General features: G+C 44.9%; 1 protein-coding gene across 21 annotated transcripts in view; it reads right to left on the bottom strand.

Annotated features, from left to right (window-relative positions):
- Positions 1-18,071, bottom strand: part of PKHD1 (PKHD1 ciliary IPT domain containing fibrocystin/polyductin) — a 466,962-nt gene that overhangs the window by 418,231 nt on the left and 30,660 nt on the right. For 20 of the 21 annotated variants that reach the window (XR_012157891.2, XR_012157890.2, XR_012157896.2 and 17 more), the window contains 10 exons: positions 16,481-16,551; positions 13,478-13,579; positions 12,907-13,002; positions 12,078-12,219; positions 11,010-11,124; positions 7,718-7,993; positions 6,904-6,993; positions 4,637-4,727; positions 1,918-2,060; positions 165-295 (listed from right to left, as the gene is read on the bottom strand). Coding sequence is in view for 16 of the 21 variants with exons in the window: in XM_073335719.2 (XP_073191820.1) it covers positions 165-295; positions 1,918-2,060; positions 4,637-4,727; positions 6,904-6,993; positions 7,718-7,993; positions 11,010-11,124; positions 12,078-12,219; positions 12,907-13,002; positions 13,478-13,579; positions 16,481-16,551 (1,257 nt within the window). In the remaining 5 variants the exon portion in view is untranslated. Of the gene's footprint in view, positions 1-164; positions 296-1,917; positions 2,061-4,636; positions 4,728-6,903; positions 6,994-7,717; positions 7,994-11,009; positions 11,125-12,077; positions 12,220-12,906; positions 13,003-13,477; positions 13,580-16,480; positions 16,552-18,071 lie in introns of those variants that run through there. The other variant, XM_073335723.2, reaches the window with a different exon arrangement.

Raw genomic sequence — 18,071 nt, 5'->3', positions numbered from 1 at the left:
AGACACACCCCTAGAGGCCTTCAGGGAAGGGTATTATTACGATTATCATGTCCGTGTGTAACGAACTGGTTAAATGGCTTGTGACTGGTCGGTCTCCAGTGGTAGCCCTGCGAGGAAGATAAAAGTTGAGGACATCATACCACATGTAGCCTTGTACTGGGTACCTTTCTGGGCTGGTCTCATTCAGACTCCACAGGCAAGTAAGATTCTTCTTCACTGTATTTAGAAAGGTGTTGATATAGGACACTAAAACATAAAGCGTATCGCTCACGTAACCTTTATATGCAAAGCACACCTGAGAAAGGAGAAGGAAAACAATACATTATTGTTGAAGAAGGTTTATATTATGGTCCAAATCCAGCCCACACTGGTAGCGACCGAATGTTATTACCAGCTGAGATCTGTTTCATGACTCATATGAAAGGAGTTGCTGCTTTTAGTCCGATCTCTCATCAAAAGAAGTTTACACTGTAATGACTATCAAAAAGAAAAAGGAGTACTTGTGGCACCTTAGAGACTAACCAATTTATTTGAGCATAAGCTTTCGTGAGTTACAGCTCACTTCATCGGATGCATACTGTGGAAACTGCAGAAGACATTATACACACAGAGACCATGAAACAATACCTCCTCCCACCCCACTCTCCTGCTGGTAATAGCCCATCCAAAGTGACCACTCTCTTTACAATGTGTATTACAATGTAAAAGCTGGGCTATTACCAGCAGGAGAGTGAGTTTGTGTTGGGGGGCGGAGGGTGAGAAAACCTGGATTTGTGCTGGAAATGGCCCAACTTGACTATCATACACATTGTAAGGAGAGTGATCACTTTAGATAAGCTATTACCAGCAGGAGAGTGGGGTGGGAGGAGGTATTGTTTCATGGTCTCTGTGTATATAATGACTTCTGCAGTTTCCACAGTATGCATCCGATGAAGTGAGCTGTAGCTCACGAAAGCTTATGCTCAAATAAATTGGTTAGTCTCTAAGGTGCCACAAGTACTCCTTTTCTTTTTGCGAATACAGACTAACACGGCTGTTACTCTGAAACCTGTAATGACTATCGTGACTGATAGTAATTGGTACTGCTGCTGGCATCTCCAACATAAAAAAAAGACTAAAATGGGCATTGAGAACGAATTGTCCCTTCCCACCCCACAGAGGCTGTCATCATCATAATAATAATACAGCTGCCCAGCTTTTATATAGCATTCTACCAAGGAGGTCAGCATCATTATCCCTATTTTACAGATGGGGAAAATGAGGCAGAGAGAAGTGACTTGCCCAAGGTCATCCAGCAGGCTAGTGGCAGAGGTGGGAATAGACCCCTGGTCTTCCGAGCCTCATGCCAAGGCTCTACCTAGTGTGGTGCTGAGAGGGGAGAGATCACTGGACTGGGAATCAAATGACCTGAATTCTATTCCCAGCTCTACCACTGCCTCCTTATGTGACCTTGTGCCAGTCACTTAAACTCTTTGTGTCCTAATCTGTATAGTGAGGACGATGCTTACCTGTCTTTATAACGTACTACGAGGTCTATGGGTGCAAATCACTACAAGTGTTAAGCGTTACATTAGCAGAGGCAGTCTCTCTAGGCAGGCTGGCAGCACATTAATGAAATAGCATGGAGTAGTTTGGACTGGCACTGACCACAGCACATCCTCTGGTTATCTCCAGAATTCATCAGTTTCCAGGGCTGTCAATCTACCACCTTTACTAAGCAATAGAGTTTATGGATAAATAAGCTTTGTTTCTTCGTGGCCCAGGAATATATCCCTAAAACACAATCTTGCGTGGGTTTGGGGAAAAGGGCAGATGACCTCAATTTCCTGATATGCCTTGTCCATCTTTAATTTTATTATGTAATTTGGTTCTCTGTACTTTCCTCCATGTTTTGCCCTACTCAGGGAGGCTACTTACATGTGTGTACTCAGTGAGGCTGTATCTTGGTAAGGTTGATGGAGACATTTTTACAAGATGTTTTGGCCTGTGAATACTGAACCTTCCACAAAAAGGTTCTGTCCAGCTGGCAACATGTCCCACAGTGGCAGAGTCTCCCTGGCCTGACAGTAGTAAAAATGAAAGAGGTTAGATGTTTGAAAAGGATTTTCAGGAAGCCATGGAGGGGCTGGACACTCGAAGGCTGGTGAATGCAATCTTGTGCCTAAATTTGCCTGAGCGAATAAATGATGCACACTTGCAAAGCAAGTATTTGCATACGCATGTGCCCAATGAAGCATACCAAGGAGGTGCACTCACTTTAGATACATGAGTACAACGGATACCAGGACAAACTGAACCAGGATCTTGACAGCTGAAAGCATGACTCCCAGCAGCTTGATCTAAAGAGCCAGTCATTGTAGGTGAGGGGAGCACCAGACGCACCTCCCCAGTGGATTAGGCACAGAGAGTCACATGTAACATACACACCTTGACAAGTGAATTACAGATGCAGATCAAGTATGTTGTGATCATTGGAGCTCTGTATTTAACCTAATTGTGAGCTCAACTGAGAAGAGAGAGTGAAAGTTCATAAAGTATCACAATAACCTAAAAATATTGATGGGGAATGGTGCAGAAGGGAGACAGAGTGACTTAGTCTATATAAGAAATATCTACTGATAGATCTCAAGGCCTTGTTAAGCTCATGCCTGGAGCACAAGAGAAGCGTGGGACTGGAATTCAGCGGCCAAAACTGGTGTTTTGGCATTTAGGCCGAATTGGTGGACAAAATAATGAGGTGTTGGGCTATTCCACACTCCCCTTTTGGGAGCCTCAGAAAATTTGGGGCAAGGTTGAAACTGATGGATGGGAAGGCTGAGTGACTGAAAGAAAAGAGAATGGGTAGGAGTGAGCATCAACATCAGGACTGCCCCCCCCCCCGTCTTCTGGAACCTCAGGATCCAGCAGGACACGATTGTGCCTTCTTCATCCTAATCCTGAGAAACTTCCTGACTAGACCAGGCCAGAGATAGGGACCCAAATGACACCACCACCTCAACCAACTCTGGCTAAATCCCAAATACCATCTGGAATGTAAGACTGTCACCCCCACCTCCCGTTCTGTGTCCTTTTCCTTCCCCACTTTATTTCTTTTCCTTCCTATCTCTCTCCTTTTGCCTTCTGTTTAATAAGTGTCTTCCTTCGCCAGTCAAAACTGTGTTTTGCAACAGTGCTGTGAGCCTGCGACCAGAGAGACAGTTAAAGGCAATGGCCTAAGCAGCCTGATGCTAGTATGCAGGTCTCAGAGTGGCTGATAAAACCATGTGGCATAACGGTGTTCCTTCAGCAGTGAGGTTGCAAGTGAAAGTCAACACCAAAGACAGAGGCAGTGTTTTCTATCTTTGCTGTTCTTTTCTTTCCTTGTTTGTGTGGGTCTTGTTTTGTCTTCCAGGAAATGGGATCAGACTAGAACAGCAGCAGCTCCAACCCATCTCAACTAACTTCTTCACTTTTCCCCAAAAGGACAGTTATTACCATCTGCAATACCACCCAAGGGACTCTCAAACAGGGCATTTTCCTTTTAAAGCCTTTCTCCAGCTGAAGGGAAAGGGAAGAAGGGATGTTGTTAAAATTAAATCCGTATTTAATACTTTAAATTTCAAATGCTTTTTCTCTTCTGTATCTTTAATAAAGGGTTAAAACAATTAATGGTGTGTGTTTGCCATGATACTAAACAGGCTGATTTATCTGAATACCAAACCCCAAATCTTCTTTAAAACTCTTCCATACTGGGCAGTGACTGGGTCATCTTAACACTTTTGACCCTTTGGGCCCATTTATTCTAAATTAATACAAGAGGTATCTCATAGATTTGTAGACTTTAAGATCAGAAGGGTCCATCGGGATCATCTCGTCTGACCTGCTGTACATTGCAGGCCACACAATCTCACCCACCCACTCCTGAAACAGATCCCTAACATCTGGCTGAGTTACTGGAGTCCTCAAATCATGGTTTAAAGACTTCAAGTTACAGAGAATTCACCATTTAAACATGCAAGTGACCAGAGCCCCATGCTGTAGAGGAAGGCAAAAAAATCCCAAGGGTCTTTGCTAATCTGACTCAAGAGGAAATTCCTTCCCGACTCCAAATATGGCCATCAGTTAGACCCTGAGCATGTGGGTAAGACCCACCAGGCAGACACCTGGGAAAGAATTCTCTGTAGTAACTCAGAGCCCTCCCCATCTAATATCCCGACTACATTAGAAACATGTATGAGCACATACCTACCTTTGAAAATATGATACTAGATAACTTCACATGACTGTGGAACCTCCATAATATGGCACTTTATGTCCCTGTTGTAAACTATCTTTATACCCCTGATATTGTGAACATACAACTTGGTTTGATATTGCAACCTGCTTATGTTTGTGTAATAAAACAGACTGGGGGCAGGGAAAAGAATCAGTAATTAACATATTAGTAATACTGTTTTTAATATCAATTCAACAATTAATTCCCCCCTAAACTCCCTCACCATAACTAACACACATTATTAATAAACCAGGAGGAAAATAAATGTGTAAAACCATTAATAGTATAATACCCCCTGCACCATGCAAAGGTCTTGTTTAGTACATAAGGAGAAACCCACTATTACAGTAAGTTTCACCTAATTTTTTTAAAATACATTACCTTCCTCAAATCCATTCCGGAGAAGGAATTTAGCAGACAATGGCTCAGTTTCACATTTTACTGAAAGAAGCTCCTCTATCACTGTTTGGATCTACAAAAAAATAAAATAATATTCACAAGGTGATCATTTTTGTTTAATTGTGCAACCGAGAAGGCTGAGATGCTCGTAAAGTGATCACTATGTTTAGTAAACTAGCCAGTGGTAGAAACAGGGTTGATATAATGGGTAGCCAGAAAGCAGAGATGAAAGGTCCATCTTCCCTTTGTCAGCACTTCCCATTGTTCCAGCCAGCCCTGGAGATGGAGGGAGTGATTAAGTCTCCATAAGTTCTATGAGCCAAAACCAGATTCAATATTAATAGGCATGGAAGAACCAGCTTAGATATTTAAGAACTATCTATATTTTACCAAAATTGAAACCAAACCCTAAATACAACCAAGCTGGCTGTTCGAAGAAAGACTTCTCAAAACTTTAAAATTCCCGTAACGCTGTATTTTCAAAGCATCGCTACACTTTTACATTCCAGCTGGGATCAGAAGGAGAAGTGATGAATACTATGAAGAATGTTATTCTCAAAGGGTTCCTTGGCTGGCCAGAGCAAGTAGTACAAGAAATATCATAGAGAAGCCGATCCTCATGAGACTTGAAGCCCAGTCAGGCAGACTCGAGAGGTAGTGCAACCAAACATATATATGATGTATAGCAGAACAAGAACCAGAGGCTGGAACTTAAAGCCAAACAAATTCAAGTCAAAATAAAGGCAATTTTTTTTTTAAATCAGTGAGGCTGGTTAACCACTAGAACAACCAAATCACACTGCCAAGAGAAATAGTGGATTCTCCATCTTTTGATGTCTTCAAATTAGGGCTGCCAAGTGATTAAAAAAATGAATCACAATTAATCACAAGATTAAAAAATTGCAGTTTTAATAGCACTGTTAAACAATAATAAAGTACCACTTACTTATATATTTTTGGATGCTTTCTATATTCTCAAATATAGGCTCTGGGCTGGGGGTTTCACCCCCCTCGAGGCTCCAGCCTGGCTTGGAGGTTCAGCCCCCCGCCTCCAAAGCTCCGATCCCACCCCAGATGCCTCCCTCCCCACCCAGAGGTATGCAATTAATGAATTAAAAAATTAACGCATTAATTTTGCTTCCGTTTAATCACAGGCGTTAACTGCAATTAATTGACAGACCTACTTCAAATCAAAACCAGATGCCTATATGGAAGACATGCTTTAGTCAAACACAAGTTATTGGGTTCAATACGGGAGTAACTGGATGAAGTCTGTAGCCTGCATTACACAAGTCAGACTACATCTAACGGTCCCTTCTGGCCCTAAAATGTATTAATCAAAGCAAACTTCCAAACACTGAGGTTCACCCATCACTTTTTTCTTTTTTAAGAGATTACTAGTTACAGTGAGGGCTAGACTCTATTCGAGCAACAAGAATTATTTCAGGAAGCTCCCTGGCCTGTGTTATGCAGGAGTTCAGACTAGATCACAGTGGTCCTGTCTGGTCTTAGAATCTATGAACATTTTTTGCAGTGTTGTTGGAACTGTGCTGGTACCCGAACATGAGAGAGACAAGGTGGGTGAGGAAATATCTTTTACTGGACCAATGTCTGTTAGTGGAAGGGAAAGGCTTTCAAGCCTCCCAGGGGAGGTAGGAGAGCACTTAATATTAAGTGTTAGGGTTAGATTTTTAAGTGCCCTCCGACAGCATGTGTGAACCCCTTCATGCTTAACAATCAGTTCCCCTCCTTATAGTTAGCTCAGCCATCCTGTTTACCTTCTCCAGACCTGGCGCAATAAGAACTATTGCCTCACCTACCTTGTCTCCAATCTGCGAGCACAGCAGAAATCAATGGCTTTGAAGAACCCAGTTCCAAACCCTTGTCCGAGGGATGTGAGGTCCCTCTTGGTGTATGTTCCTGGGTGGCAAAGAACCTATTCTCAGGTGTTCGAGTCCCTCTGCTGATCAACATGTATCTGCACACTGCTTGTGTTTCATTTTGAATGCATGGGGGACCAAATCAGATATTGTGGGATTTCAGAGGCTCTAACTAGGGGTTGGTCCACCAATATCCTTTTGAAAAGCACTCCCAATAACTGTAAAAGTACCTGGGATTACAGCAAAAGGTCTCAGGCTCCAGGCCAGATCCTCAGCCTGTGTAAGTCATCATGCCTCCATTGATTTTATTGGAGCTACGACGTTTTACACCAGGTGAGGTTTTGGCCCTCTGTCTTTAATTATACAGACCTGACCAGCTGTAGCATTTGTTGCCATCATGTTGCTGGATACATTGTCCCAGGAAATACGGAACCATCCTGTGCCAGATAAAGTCAGCATCTGACAGGTAGGAAAAACAGGAACAAACGATGTGAGCTACATACAACTCAAAAAGTGTCAGATGATCTGCTAGTTAAGAGGATCTTTACATCAGCAGTATTCTGCCCTTCTGGTCTCTGCAAGACAACAACAAGTGTCACTTTAACCACCCATCACTCTATGTGATTTGTTGCAATTTACTCTGAAAGTCTTGGTTCTCAGATTACTGGGGCAGAGAGGTTAAGTAACCTGCCCAGGGTCACACGCAAACCAGTGGCAGACCCAGGATCAGAACCTCAGGCTCCCAATGCCCAGTCTTGTGCTTTAGCCACTAGAATAAGCGTTCCTCTAATTACTGAGAAATTCTTTTTCCTATAATAAATCTCTTTTTATTAGCTCATTATGAGTATCAGTTGATTCAGTTCCCAAGTGACACATGTCAGATCCATGTTTGCTAGGAAAAGAGACGTGGTCCTACCTTATGTTAACTAATATAATCAAATTCTAGTTTTAACACATTAGCAGGTCAAGGTAAAACTAATCTGCTAACTCATGTTAAAACTACAAACTGCCTTGTCTTCACTAGGATTTTACTCCATGTCAGTTAACTTGCCTTAACTAACAAACACACCATTTTTCTTTGCTAGTGAAGACAAGGCCTGTACAATAAGGGTTTGCTGAAAAATAAGTGGAGTAAATAGCTCATGAAGCATTCAAGGCACAGGACCACAGATGTGGCACTGACCTGTATCTCTGGAAGCCGGTGGGCACTGGCCCGGATTTCGTGCCTCTCTCTGCGATAGGTGTTCACCACATCAGGGTTTAGCCAGGTGTTGTGCAGTTGAACCCCAACTTGCATCCCACTGCTTGGTGCCTTCCCATGATGCAGCGCTTCCAGGTAGTACTTTGAGCCACCAATCAGCTCAAATTTCTGGGATTTTGGCTGCCAACTCTTGCTCCAGTTCTTCTCCCAGCGCTCGGACCATTCAGAAGCACCAGCAGGAATAGAGGCAACTTTCACCTGCGTTCAAATCAACAAAAGCAACAAGGTAATTACACAGCAGTGTCTGGCTCCAAAATAATACATGAACCTGACCTCTTTGTAATTTAAAGGTACACTCTCTCCAGCTAAAGAGAAAGCAGACCACATTCACAACTTTGAGCAGATGTCTGCAGCATCCCTTCCTTTTTGTAAGGGAAAATCCTGTCTAGCACAGAGTGCTGTGATCAAGGGGTCTGAGCCGAGTCCCAAGAGGAGGTGATTTCTCATATCTCACCCCAGCCCTATAACAACTCACCCAGTGGCCTTGGATAGGTCACTTAGGTTCCTCCTCTGTAAAATGGAAGTTGTGTGATCTACCTGTCTCAGATGGGTGTTGTGAGAAACAGACAGCTTCCACTTTTAAGCTGATTTGAAGGTTAATAGAGCTAGATTTTATTTGATAGAGGCCCTGCTGAGTCTTCTCCTTACACTCCTGTTGAGAAATAACAGTGGCCCATGAGGAATCATCTAAACCGAGCATCTTTCATTCATTGGATTTGAAATGGAGTCTTCCCCCTCAATTCCGTGGAATCTGAGGTAACCATGGAGGCCACCTCAGAGAAGCTGTTTGTTAGGAGGAGCCCTTTCAAGGTGACAACAGGAAAAAGACACTAAAAAGAGCACCACAGCTTAAAATCACGAGAGGGAACAAAACCAGTGAGCTAATTCCCTTTCCCAACCCGAGGTATTATAAGCTACGCAAGTAACACTACCTGTAGGTAAGGCTGCAGTCCCAATTTTCATTTAAACCATTCAAGTGGAAATTTTTCATGCTGGGTGTCAGTCTCAGGGTGGATTTTTTTTTTTTTAAACTTTCAGTTAAACTCGGTCAGCAATTTAATTACAGGATTACATTCTAATATTTCCATAGGACCCCTGTCTCATTCAGTGCACAGGATGGACTGTGCGCTGGGATGAATCGAGGCTGCATGGTGAAGATGGCTGCTGTCCATAGGGCCCCTGCCTCGCTTGTTGCAGAAGCTGGAAAGCGAATGAGGCAGGGAACTGGAGAAAGAGACAGATGGTCTCAGAGTTAAGTTGAATGCTGCCCTGGAGAACTGGAGTCTATCCCTGCCTGTGCCAGAGAGCTCCTGTGTGGTGCTGGGCAAGTCTCTTAAGCCAAAATGTTCCACAAGTGACCACTTGTGAAACAAGTGGGATCCGCCGTTTCTGGTTGCTCAACTTGAGATACTTGGGGTCTGATCTGCAGAAGTGCTGAGCACTCACAACTGCTACGGAGGTCAATAGCTTCCAAATTCGACACTTTGGGTTTTCGTCTCTGCCCCTTAGTTCCCCGTGTATAAAACGAGGCTAATAATACCCTCATCTCACGAGAGTGTCACAGAAATAAATGCATTAATGTGCATGAAGAACTAAAGTGCTATGACAGCATCATAGAAAAGCCCTTAAGGAAATTAACAATTCCATATTCAGTGCAGGGTTCGGACGGAGTGCAGTAAAAATGGCATGGGGCCACGCACTGAATGAGGAGGATAAATCGAAATATTGGATAGCACCTCATTCAGTGGACACTGACTGAGGCAGGATTCCTGTGGGAAGACAACAGTACATGATCACGTCATTAAGGACTGTATCATCATGCATTTGCACACAAGGGGGTTAAATTAAAGTTGCACAGGCAACCTTAATTCTAGCATTTCTGTTTCCAGAGGCAGGTTTGTCAGTAAAGGCGGCACATGACTGTCATTAACAGCACGTGCACCGAGCTCTGACTGAACATGCTTAGGGTTCTGGAAACAGCTGGTTCTCACTGAGCATGCTCATCTCATTTGCATAGGAACCTCCTTCCTGCTAACCTGATACTCATTCTTTTGTGGTAAGTGAGATCTTCAGGGGTAGCAGAGGGAGACTTTTCCCCTCCAAGGTAACTGGGGACCAGACAAAGAGCCCTTGGAGACTGGAGTCTGCTCTTCCCTTGACCGTAACCTGCCAAAGGACCTCAATCTTGAGCTAGGAGCCTCGCTTCCAGGGAGGAAAGGATAATTGAGTCTCTAAGACCCATTTGGTTCTCGGCCTCTCAAGATAGATGCCAACAAAGGTGCCAACTGTGACTGCGTTTTTACTCGCCGACCAAACACTCCATCCACCTCCTATCAGACACATTCTAAGGAGTCACTGAAACACCATTCCCTGGCATGGGACAAGGACCCCACGTTGCAGCTGAAATTAGAATAAGGGTAGCATGTACCACCCATCCGCATTACAACACCTTTCAAAGTGCATCCCATGCTGCCAGAGGGAGAGAAAACCTGCAGCAAGCAGAGAGCATTTGGAAAGCTGGACAATCAAGGGGCCTGAGTCCCTGCTGGGGTTATGCTGGGGTATGTGATAGAGGCACCCCTTGCAGGGAGTTCGCTCCAAACTCCTACCCCTCGCCTTGGGGAGGCAGGAATTCACCCAGGAGTCAGTCAATCCAGCACTGCTATCAATGACAAACAAATCAGCAATGGTCCCCTTTATCAGCAAACAAACTACCTCAGTGACCCCCGGCATCAGTCCTGCAGTCTCCTATCCCTTTGGGCTCTGGCTGATTCTCATGCGCCGTGAACACTTATAGTAGCCATACACGCAGGCTGCCTCCTGGCCCACTGGGTCCCTACCGCAGCACATGCTCTCTCCAGTAACCCTTCTTGAATCGCAATCCCATCCTCCAAATCAGAGAGGGTGGGCACCAGGAAGAAGGGGCGGGATTTCCTGCCACCTCTCACGCCAACAGGCACAGGAGGTTCCCTCTTTGCCTCTTTGCTCATCTCCCCCACCATTCGGGGTTGCAGACCCTGCTTTCACAGCACTGTTGCTGATCTGTGGAGTGTCATCACGCTAGGGCAACGCCACTGAAAAAAATCAACACAACAGCTGGAGAATCAGGCCCAAGAAATCCTACTTGCATGAAGGGAAATCCCAGTGCTTGACAACTGTAAATGCAACTCTTCCATACCCTGCACGTCCTATTTTTGCTGCCCTAATGACATACCTTTTTCCCTGGGTCTTCTGACAGGCTTAGATGCAAGGAAGCCCTGCCATCTGCCTGAATCCAGAAAGTGTAATTATTTGTCTGTGGTGCCACAAAGAATCCACGTAGTCGTGAGCTAGGCAGCAGAAGAATATCCATGTCAATAAAAGCGGTGCCAAATCCCTGACAAACAGCTGCTTTCTCCCATTTATTAACAGGAAGAGGGAAATATTTGTACTCAAATTCAAGAGCTTTTACCAGTTTTTAGGCACTCAAAATCTGACCTGTTTTCACAGGGAAAAAAATTATGACATCGCACAAATATTTCCAAGGAAAAAAAAGTGAAAATAGACTGGGGTTGTTTTTTTAAAGCAGAATCATCCCCATTGCTAAGTAGGAAAAAGCGTTCAAGTTGGAAACCTACCCAAGTTCAAGGGAGAGGCACGTGAAATTGTCAGAAAGGTGAAAAAGTTTGTATTTCTGCAAAACAAAACACAGCTCTCAATGGACGAATCTCAAAAGGGTCAGCTCACGTGCACCCCAAATTTCTAAGGGCCAGCTCCTCCGCGGGAGTCTACTGGTATTGCTCCATTAACCTGGAGCTAAGCTGCTTCCCACCAGATGAAGATTTGGCCCTCCATGCTTACTTTTGGTGCACACAGTTTCTCTCCAGATGCAATACTTTCTGCTTCTGGCTGAGCTGGTTCTATCTCAAGAGCACTCTCCTTTGAGAGATTTCATCACCTCTGCCTCTAGTCCTGGGCAAAAACCAAGAAGTGCAGCAATACGAGCCAGCTGGTGGCCCAGGATCACACCCCTGGAAGTCAGAAACTCCTCCTACACCACTCTGTTCTGGGTTCTCCATGCAGGGCAACTCAGTGACGATGAAAAATACGGGATAAAACATTTCATTGCATTTTTTGAATTTCAAAAGGCCCTAAAAACTCAAGTACTGAGCAAAGATTTGATTGGAATCATCAGAGCTGCGCAATGAAGCTGGTTACAAAGGACTGGTATGTGCTATTGTTACTTCTACCACTGCTAAAGGTGCGTGCCAAGTTTTCATCTCCCTTTGAGACCACGGAATACCTGAATGACTGCTGTGCCTGAAAGAGAAATCTTTCTGGAGAGCTGGCATTAGGAACAATCTGCCATCGATACCCAGGGGCTGCTTCAGTTAAATCAGTGCCTGCTGCAACATCCCAGACTTCAAAGAGAAGCCCTCTGTTTCCTGGGAAGTTAAAAAAATATATATATCAAGAATCTAGTCAGCAGCAGCTGATGAAGAGTCCACAGCACATGAAAGAATGAATAGCAAAACAATGAAAAAGCTGCAGGCATAGTCTATGGATTGCCGGATAATAATCTCTGAAAAGAGATGTTTGGGGACCTATTAATGGGATCAATGTTAGTTCCAGGCTAGGAACACAGGAGAGACAATGCCTTGATCTATAGAGTCCCCTCCAGCAAATACAGAAAAGTACCAAAGGATAGTGCCTCCAGCACTCCCCAACCAAGGTGTGATGGTCAGTACATTGAAGCAAAAGGAAAAATAATTGGGAGAATCCTCAGGGAGCTCCAAAAGGAATCCGAAAACAGACTGGAAATAAAGGAGATTTGTCAGGAGGGGCAAACTCATGAATATCGGGGGCAAAACTGAGGAGCATCATCGGGTTAGTCCAGAGTTCCTAGGTTCAGATGTTACCCAGAAATCCCAAGCAAACGAGGAAGTTTGGTCGGCAAACCCAGAAGAGGCTACCCTACTACTGAAAACCCAAGTGATGTGACATCAGTAGGTTTTGGATAGCCCCGTTTTTATCCATCCCACTACCAAACACAGAATGAAGTCTCTACCCCATTTCCAAATGGCAGCAGAGCAGTTTGCCAAGCAGGGTCTTTGCTCTTAGAAATACTGTACCTGCTTGAGGTGCAGCAAGTCTTCTGGCCTCATCAATGGGTCCAGTGGTGCAACTAATCTTCCGGGGAGAACAGTGCTTGATTTCACAGGGAACTCCTGGCAGTGGGAAAAGGAGAAGTGGGTATATGCAGAAGGAGACTGAAGAACATAAACCCAGGCCTAAACTTTTTAAGGGATGAGCGCCCTTTGTTTCTGAAAGAGATTAGCAGAGCTCCCCTGCATCACCCTCAGACAAGGGCAACATCACACCGAACAGAGGGCTTAGATCTTTAGCCAGTTATTCATTTGAATTCACAGCAGTGAGGGCCTCTCATACGGCAAGTATCATGGTTCTTATGTCCACTACCATGGTACTTACCTGTACGTGGAGCCCACCGACTTTGACTCAACTTTAGTAGGAGTTGCTGGAGCAAGTGCTATTGGAGAATCAGGCCCTAAGGGAGCTGGCTCCTCTGAACGCGTGTCCAACTGGGCATTCAATATGGTGGCACAGGTGTAACCGAAGGCAGAATTTGGACTGTGGTCTTCATTCTGTCACTGTAATATCCCAAACTGATTTGTACACTGTTACCTGCAACTGTGACCTGCACGGGCTGGTCAAAGAAGTCTCCTGTGATCGTGAGGTCACTTCCTCCTCGTAGGCTTCCCGAGACAGGAAACACAGATACTATCTCTAGAGAGGAAGGAAAAGGAGACTCAGAGAATGGACCTCGCTAACATGCATTCGGAAAGGTCCATCCCACTCCTGCGTCCATTAAAATTAAAAGCAACACTTGCACTGACCTCAGGGGGAGCAGGCTCCGAGAAACTAAATGGCCCAAAATCATCCCTAGCCCGAATTCATCCAGGAAACCAGTGGAATTACAGCCAGAATTAATTTGATCCTACATGTATAGCTCAGCTAAAGGACAATTTAAGGAGGTATATAACAACTCTTACAAGCTGGTGTAATTCACATCCCGAGGAGGCCAAAAGCAGGTGAAATTAAACTATTTTTGACAAGTGGTTCTCAACCTTTCCAGACTACTGTACCCCTTTTAGGAGTCTGATTTTTCTTGCACACCCCCAAGTTTCACCTCACTTAAACTATTTGCTTACAAAATCAGACACAAAAATACAAAAGTGTCACAGCCCACCATTACTAAAAAATTATTACTTTCTCGTTTTGTCTGTATGAAATTTTACATCGTACTGACTTTGCTAGTGCTTTTTATGTAGCCTATTGTAAAACTAGGCAAATATCTAGATGACTTGATGTACCCCCGGAAGACCTCTGCGTACCCCCAGGGGTACACGTACCCCTGGTTCAGAACCACTGTTTTAGGCTGTTTGGCTTGCCTCTGAATTTAACCCACAGATTTGACTGTTGTGAACTTTCTGTCAGCAGTGTTGCTGTAGCCATGTTGGTCCCAGGATATGAGAGACAGGTAAGATGGGTGAGCCCAGACCTGAAGAAGAGTTCAGTGTCAGCTTGAAAGCTTCTCTCTTTCACCACCTGAAGTTGGTCCAATAAGAGATATTACCTCATCCACCTTTGCTCTCTAATTGAACTTTCGAACAGTTGAATACAATGCTGTTAATCCTTAGCGTTTAGGGCCAAATCCTGAGAGGTGCTGAGCCTCTGCAATTGCCAGTGATATAAATGGAAGTTGTGAATGCTCAGATTTGACCTCTAGTCTCCGTTTGCATGGACCATCTGGTTATTTTTCCACTAGATGGCAGTGTGGCTGTTTAGCATTCCTCATCTCTCATGCACACACAGGTACTGTAGCTAGATGGGGCAACTGCAATTCTAAACACTGAATCACACTTTTGTAATCCTTAAAATGGGCTATTTGGAGAGATGACCTTAGCTTTCCCAAGTCTCAGATTTTTCTAATCCATCCATTTAAGGACCATATTAATCTTTCATCCGTCAAGAGGGTCCCTCTAAATCAGGGATTGGCAACCTTTGGCACGCAGCCCGCCATGGTAAGCCCCTGGCGGGCCAGGCTGGTTTGTTTACCTGCAGCATCCGCAGATTTGGCCGATCACAGCTCCCTCTGGCCGCGGTTCGCCATCCTAGGCCAATGGGGGCTGCGGGAAGCGGCGCGGGCCAAGGGATGTGCTGGCCACCCTTCCTGCAGCCTCCATTGGCCTGGGACTGCAAACCAAAGACAGTCGGAACCGCAATCGGCCGAACCTGCGGACGCAGCAAGTAAACAAACTGGCCCCGCCCTCCAGGGATTTACCGTGGCAGGCCGCATGCCAAAGGTTGCCGATCCCTGCTCTAAATCCTTTGAACCAAGTCCTTTATACATGTGCACATCACAGATCATCAGTCCATTAGTTACAGTAGCTACAATCAATGGTTAGATCAGGCCTTCATAGGAAAGATAGAGCAGGCAAGCCCTGAAACCTGTTCAGACTAGATGAGCCAAATGGTCTTTTCTAGCCTCGTTCTATCTTTGTTAGCAATCAAAGCCAAGTGCTTTATGGTCCATGAAACTTAGACCTGTGGTTGTACTTTGAGTTTTAGACCCAGATTCTTCTTAAAGATCATTGACAGCAGCTACTGAGGATTTAATTTTCTATTGTCTAGAGAGCTGGAAATTGCATGCCAATTATTGTGAAACAAAACAATTGTTATACAATACAATGCTTTACTCAGTACAAGACAATACTACAGTAGTCTGTGATATATCTTTGCTCAGAACTCTTGACTCTCACACTGAAACTCAAGAGATACAATACAGTCAGCTAGGGGATGGGGACAAAGTAATTTTCAGCTGATTCATCCTATCCAAAGCCCCCTGCATGTCAAAGACCTCAACTCCCACCAACTTCAGGAGGATTTGAGGGGGCAGAGCGGGGTCAGGCACATAGTGTAGGTCTGGCAGGAGAAATAGTGGGGTTGCTTGATCATCATCCCATTTCCAGACCTGCTGATTCTCCTGTTGTTAGGGTTCACTCGCTCAATACCCTTTCGAGATTTCAGAGCCACCCACACCCGGAAGCTGGAGACAAAGGGTACGTCTACATGAGGGGGGCTTCCCAGCGTGGGCAGACAGACGTGGGCTAGCTCTGCTTGTTCTAGCACACTAAAAATAGCAGTTCGGGCTGGGGCTGGGTTCTGAAGCCCCACAAGGGGAGAGGGTCTCAGAGCCCGGGGTTAAGCCCGAGCCCCAAGGTCTACCCTGCAATTTCACAGCCCTGCAGCCTGAGCCCTGCGAGCCCGAGCCAGCTGAATCAGGCCCCCCATGGCTGTTTTACTGCAGCGTAGACGCACCCTGAGTGATAAGGCCTCTCTTGAGGGGCGTTCAGTTCAGCATGCAATGAAAGCAGGAAGAGGGGAAATCTGGACACTTCCCAACCTTAGCTCATAAAAAGATAGAGGGCTAGATTTTGTATCTCATCCTGAGGTCCTTTTTGGGCTCTGTCTACACGAGAGCAACTCCCACTGAATCCAAAGGGAAATGCACACAAGGATTGAAGGCACAGTAACATTGGGAAGAATAGTAGAAAGATTTTCTTCATAGGCCTCTTTGGACTTGTCATAGGACAGGGCAGTCATCGGGGAAGCAGCGAACAGCACCTGAGAATGTTTGATATAAGAAAAGCTCCTGTTTGGCACTGATGAGCCAAGCATCCTTGCGTACCATCGACCTGCAACATGAGAGAAAGGCCTGTAAAACTCCTTGGAATCTGAGCTGAGGATGGATCTCCCCACAGTACCAGGGAAGCTGAACGGAACATCTCAGAATAAACACAGGAGAACACAGTTATTCTAGGATAACAAATGCTACTTTTCACCCATATATAGAATCATAGAATATTAGGATTGGAAGAGACCTCAGCAGCTCATCTAGTTCAATCCCCTGCTCAAAGCAGGACCAACCCCAACTAAATCATCCTAGCCAAGGCTTTGTCAAGCCGGGCCTTAAAAACCTCCAAGGATGGAGGTTCCACCACCTCCCAAGGTAACCCATTCCATTGCTTTACCACCCTCCTAGTGAAATAGTGTTTCCAAATATCCAACCTAGACCTCCCCCACTGCAACTTGAGACCATTGCTCCTTGTTCTGTCATCTGCCACCACTGAGAACAGCCGAGCTCCATCCTCTTTGGAACCCCCCTTCAGGTAGTTGAAGGCTACTATCAATATTGCAGCATTCATTCAAGCATCCGAATTAGAGCTGGTCAAAATTCTTCAACTGAAAAATTTTTCCATCATCAAAGGCAGTTTTGTTGAAATCAAAATCTACTATCTCATACTTTCTTACAGGTTTTCCTACTTTTTGCAAGTGTGTAACAGTAAAAAGGAGGGTTTTCCCCACTTTCAGATACTTTGCCTTTTCCCTTTTGTTTCAGTTGGAAAGGGTAGAAAATTAAAAGAAGGGAGAGAAGGGGGAGGGATTAAAATACAAAAATGGAAAATTGAAATGTTTTTGGTGTCCAAAAAAATGAAACGTGACATTCCAAGTCAAAAGAAACAAAAAAGTTCCCAAAACCCAACATTTTGCAGTCAAATTTTCAGTGATTTTTCTCACAGAAAACTCAGCGGGGAAAATTTCGGTTTTCCAACCAGCTCTAACCAAAGTGTATTGTGGGATAGATGGTAGCATTTAACCACTGGCTTACGGATGGAGTCACCATACCCAATATGTGCCTCCCAGTGTTCCAGCAAGTGCAGAATGGATAGCAAACCATGCTGGCCAACGTCAGGAATTCAACCAACTAACTCCAGCACTGAACAGATGAGTCTCTACAGGTTGAGCTAAAAAGCTAGATTCCAGAGTTGATACCTGGGACAGACTCATTTCCTCAGTGAATTGGGCATGGCGTGGGAAGACCTATCACATACTAGACCAGTGGGTTACACACAGACTGTATCATCCTTTTGAATAGACAAGCATATTCCCCTGCCACAGTTTGTACGTGGGGGGTGTAGGTCATGGTGCACCTTGTTCCCACACCCTCTGGGGCAGCTTGCAGTCTTGGAGACACATAGAAGGAAAAGGAAAGTGCAGAGACTGTCCCTAGCCTTTGCATAGAGGGGGTTGGACTAGATGACCTCCTGAGGTCCCTTCCAACTCTGATATTCTATGATTCTATGCGAAGTGCCTTCAACCCTGGACAACACTCCCTGCACCACCTGTTGGAGTTGTGGGGGCCCTTTATAAGCAT

This window comes from Lepidochelys kempii, chromosome 3 (genome assembly GCF_965140285.1).
Source record: "Lepidochelys kempii isolate rLepKem1 chromosome 3, rLepKem1.hap1, whole genome shotgun sequence".
NCBI lineage: Eukaryota > Metazoa > Chordata > Testudines > Cheloniidae > Lepidochelys > Lepidochelys kempii.
The sequence above is the reverse complement of the archived record's forward strand: the minus strand, read 5'-3'. Positions and strand labels throughout refer to the sequence as shown.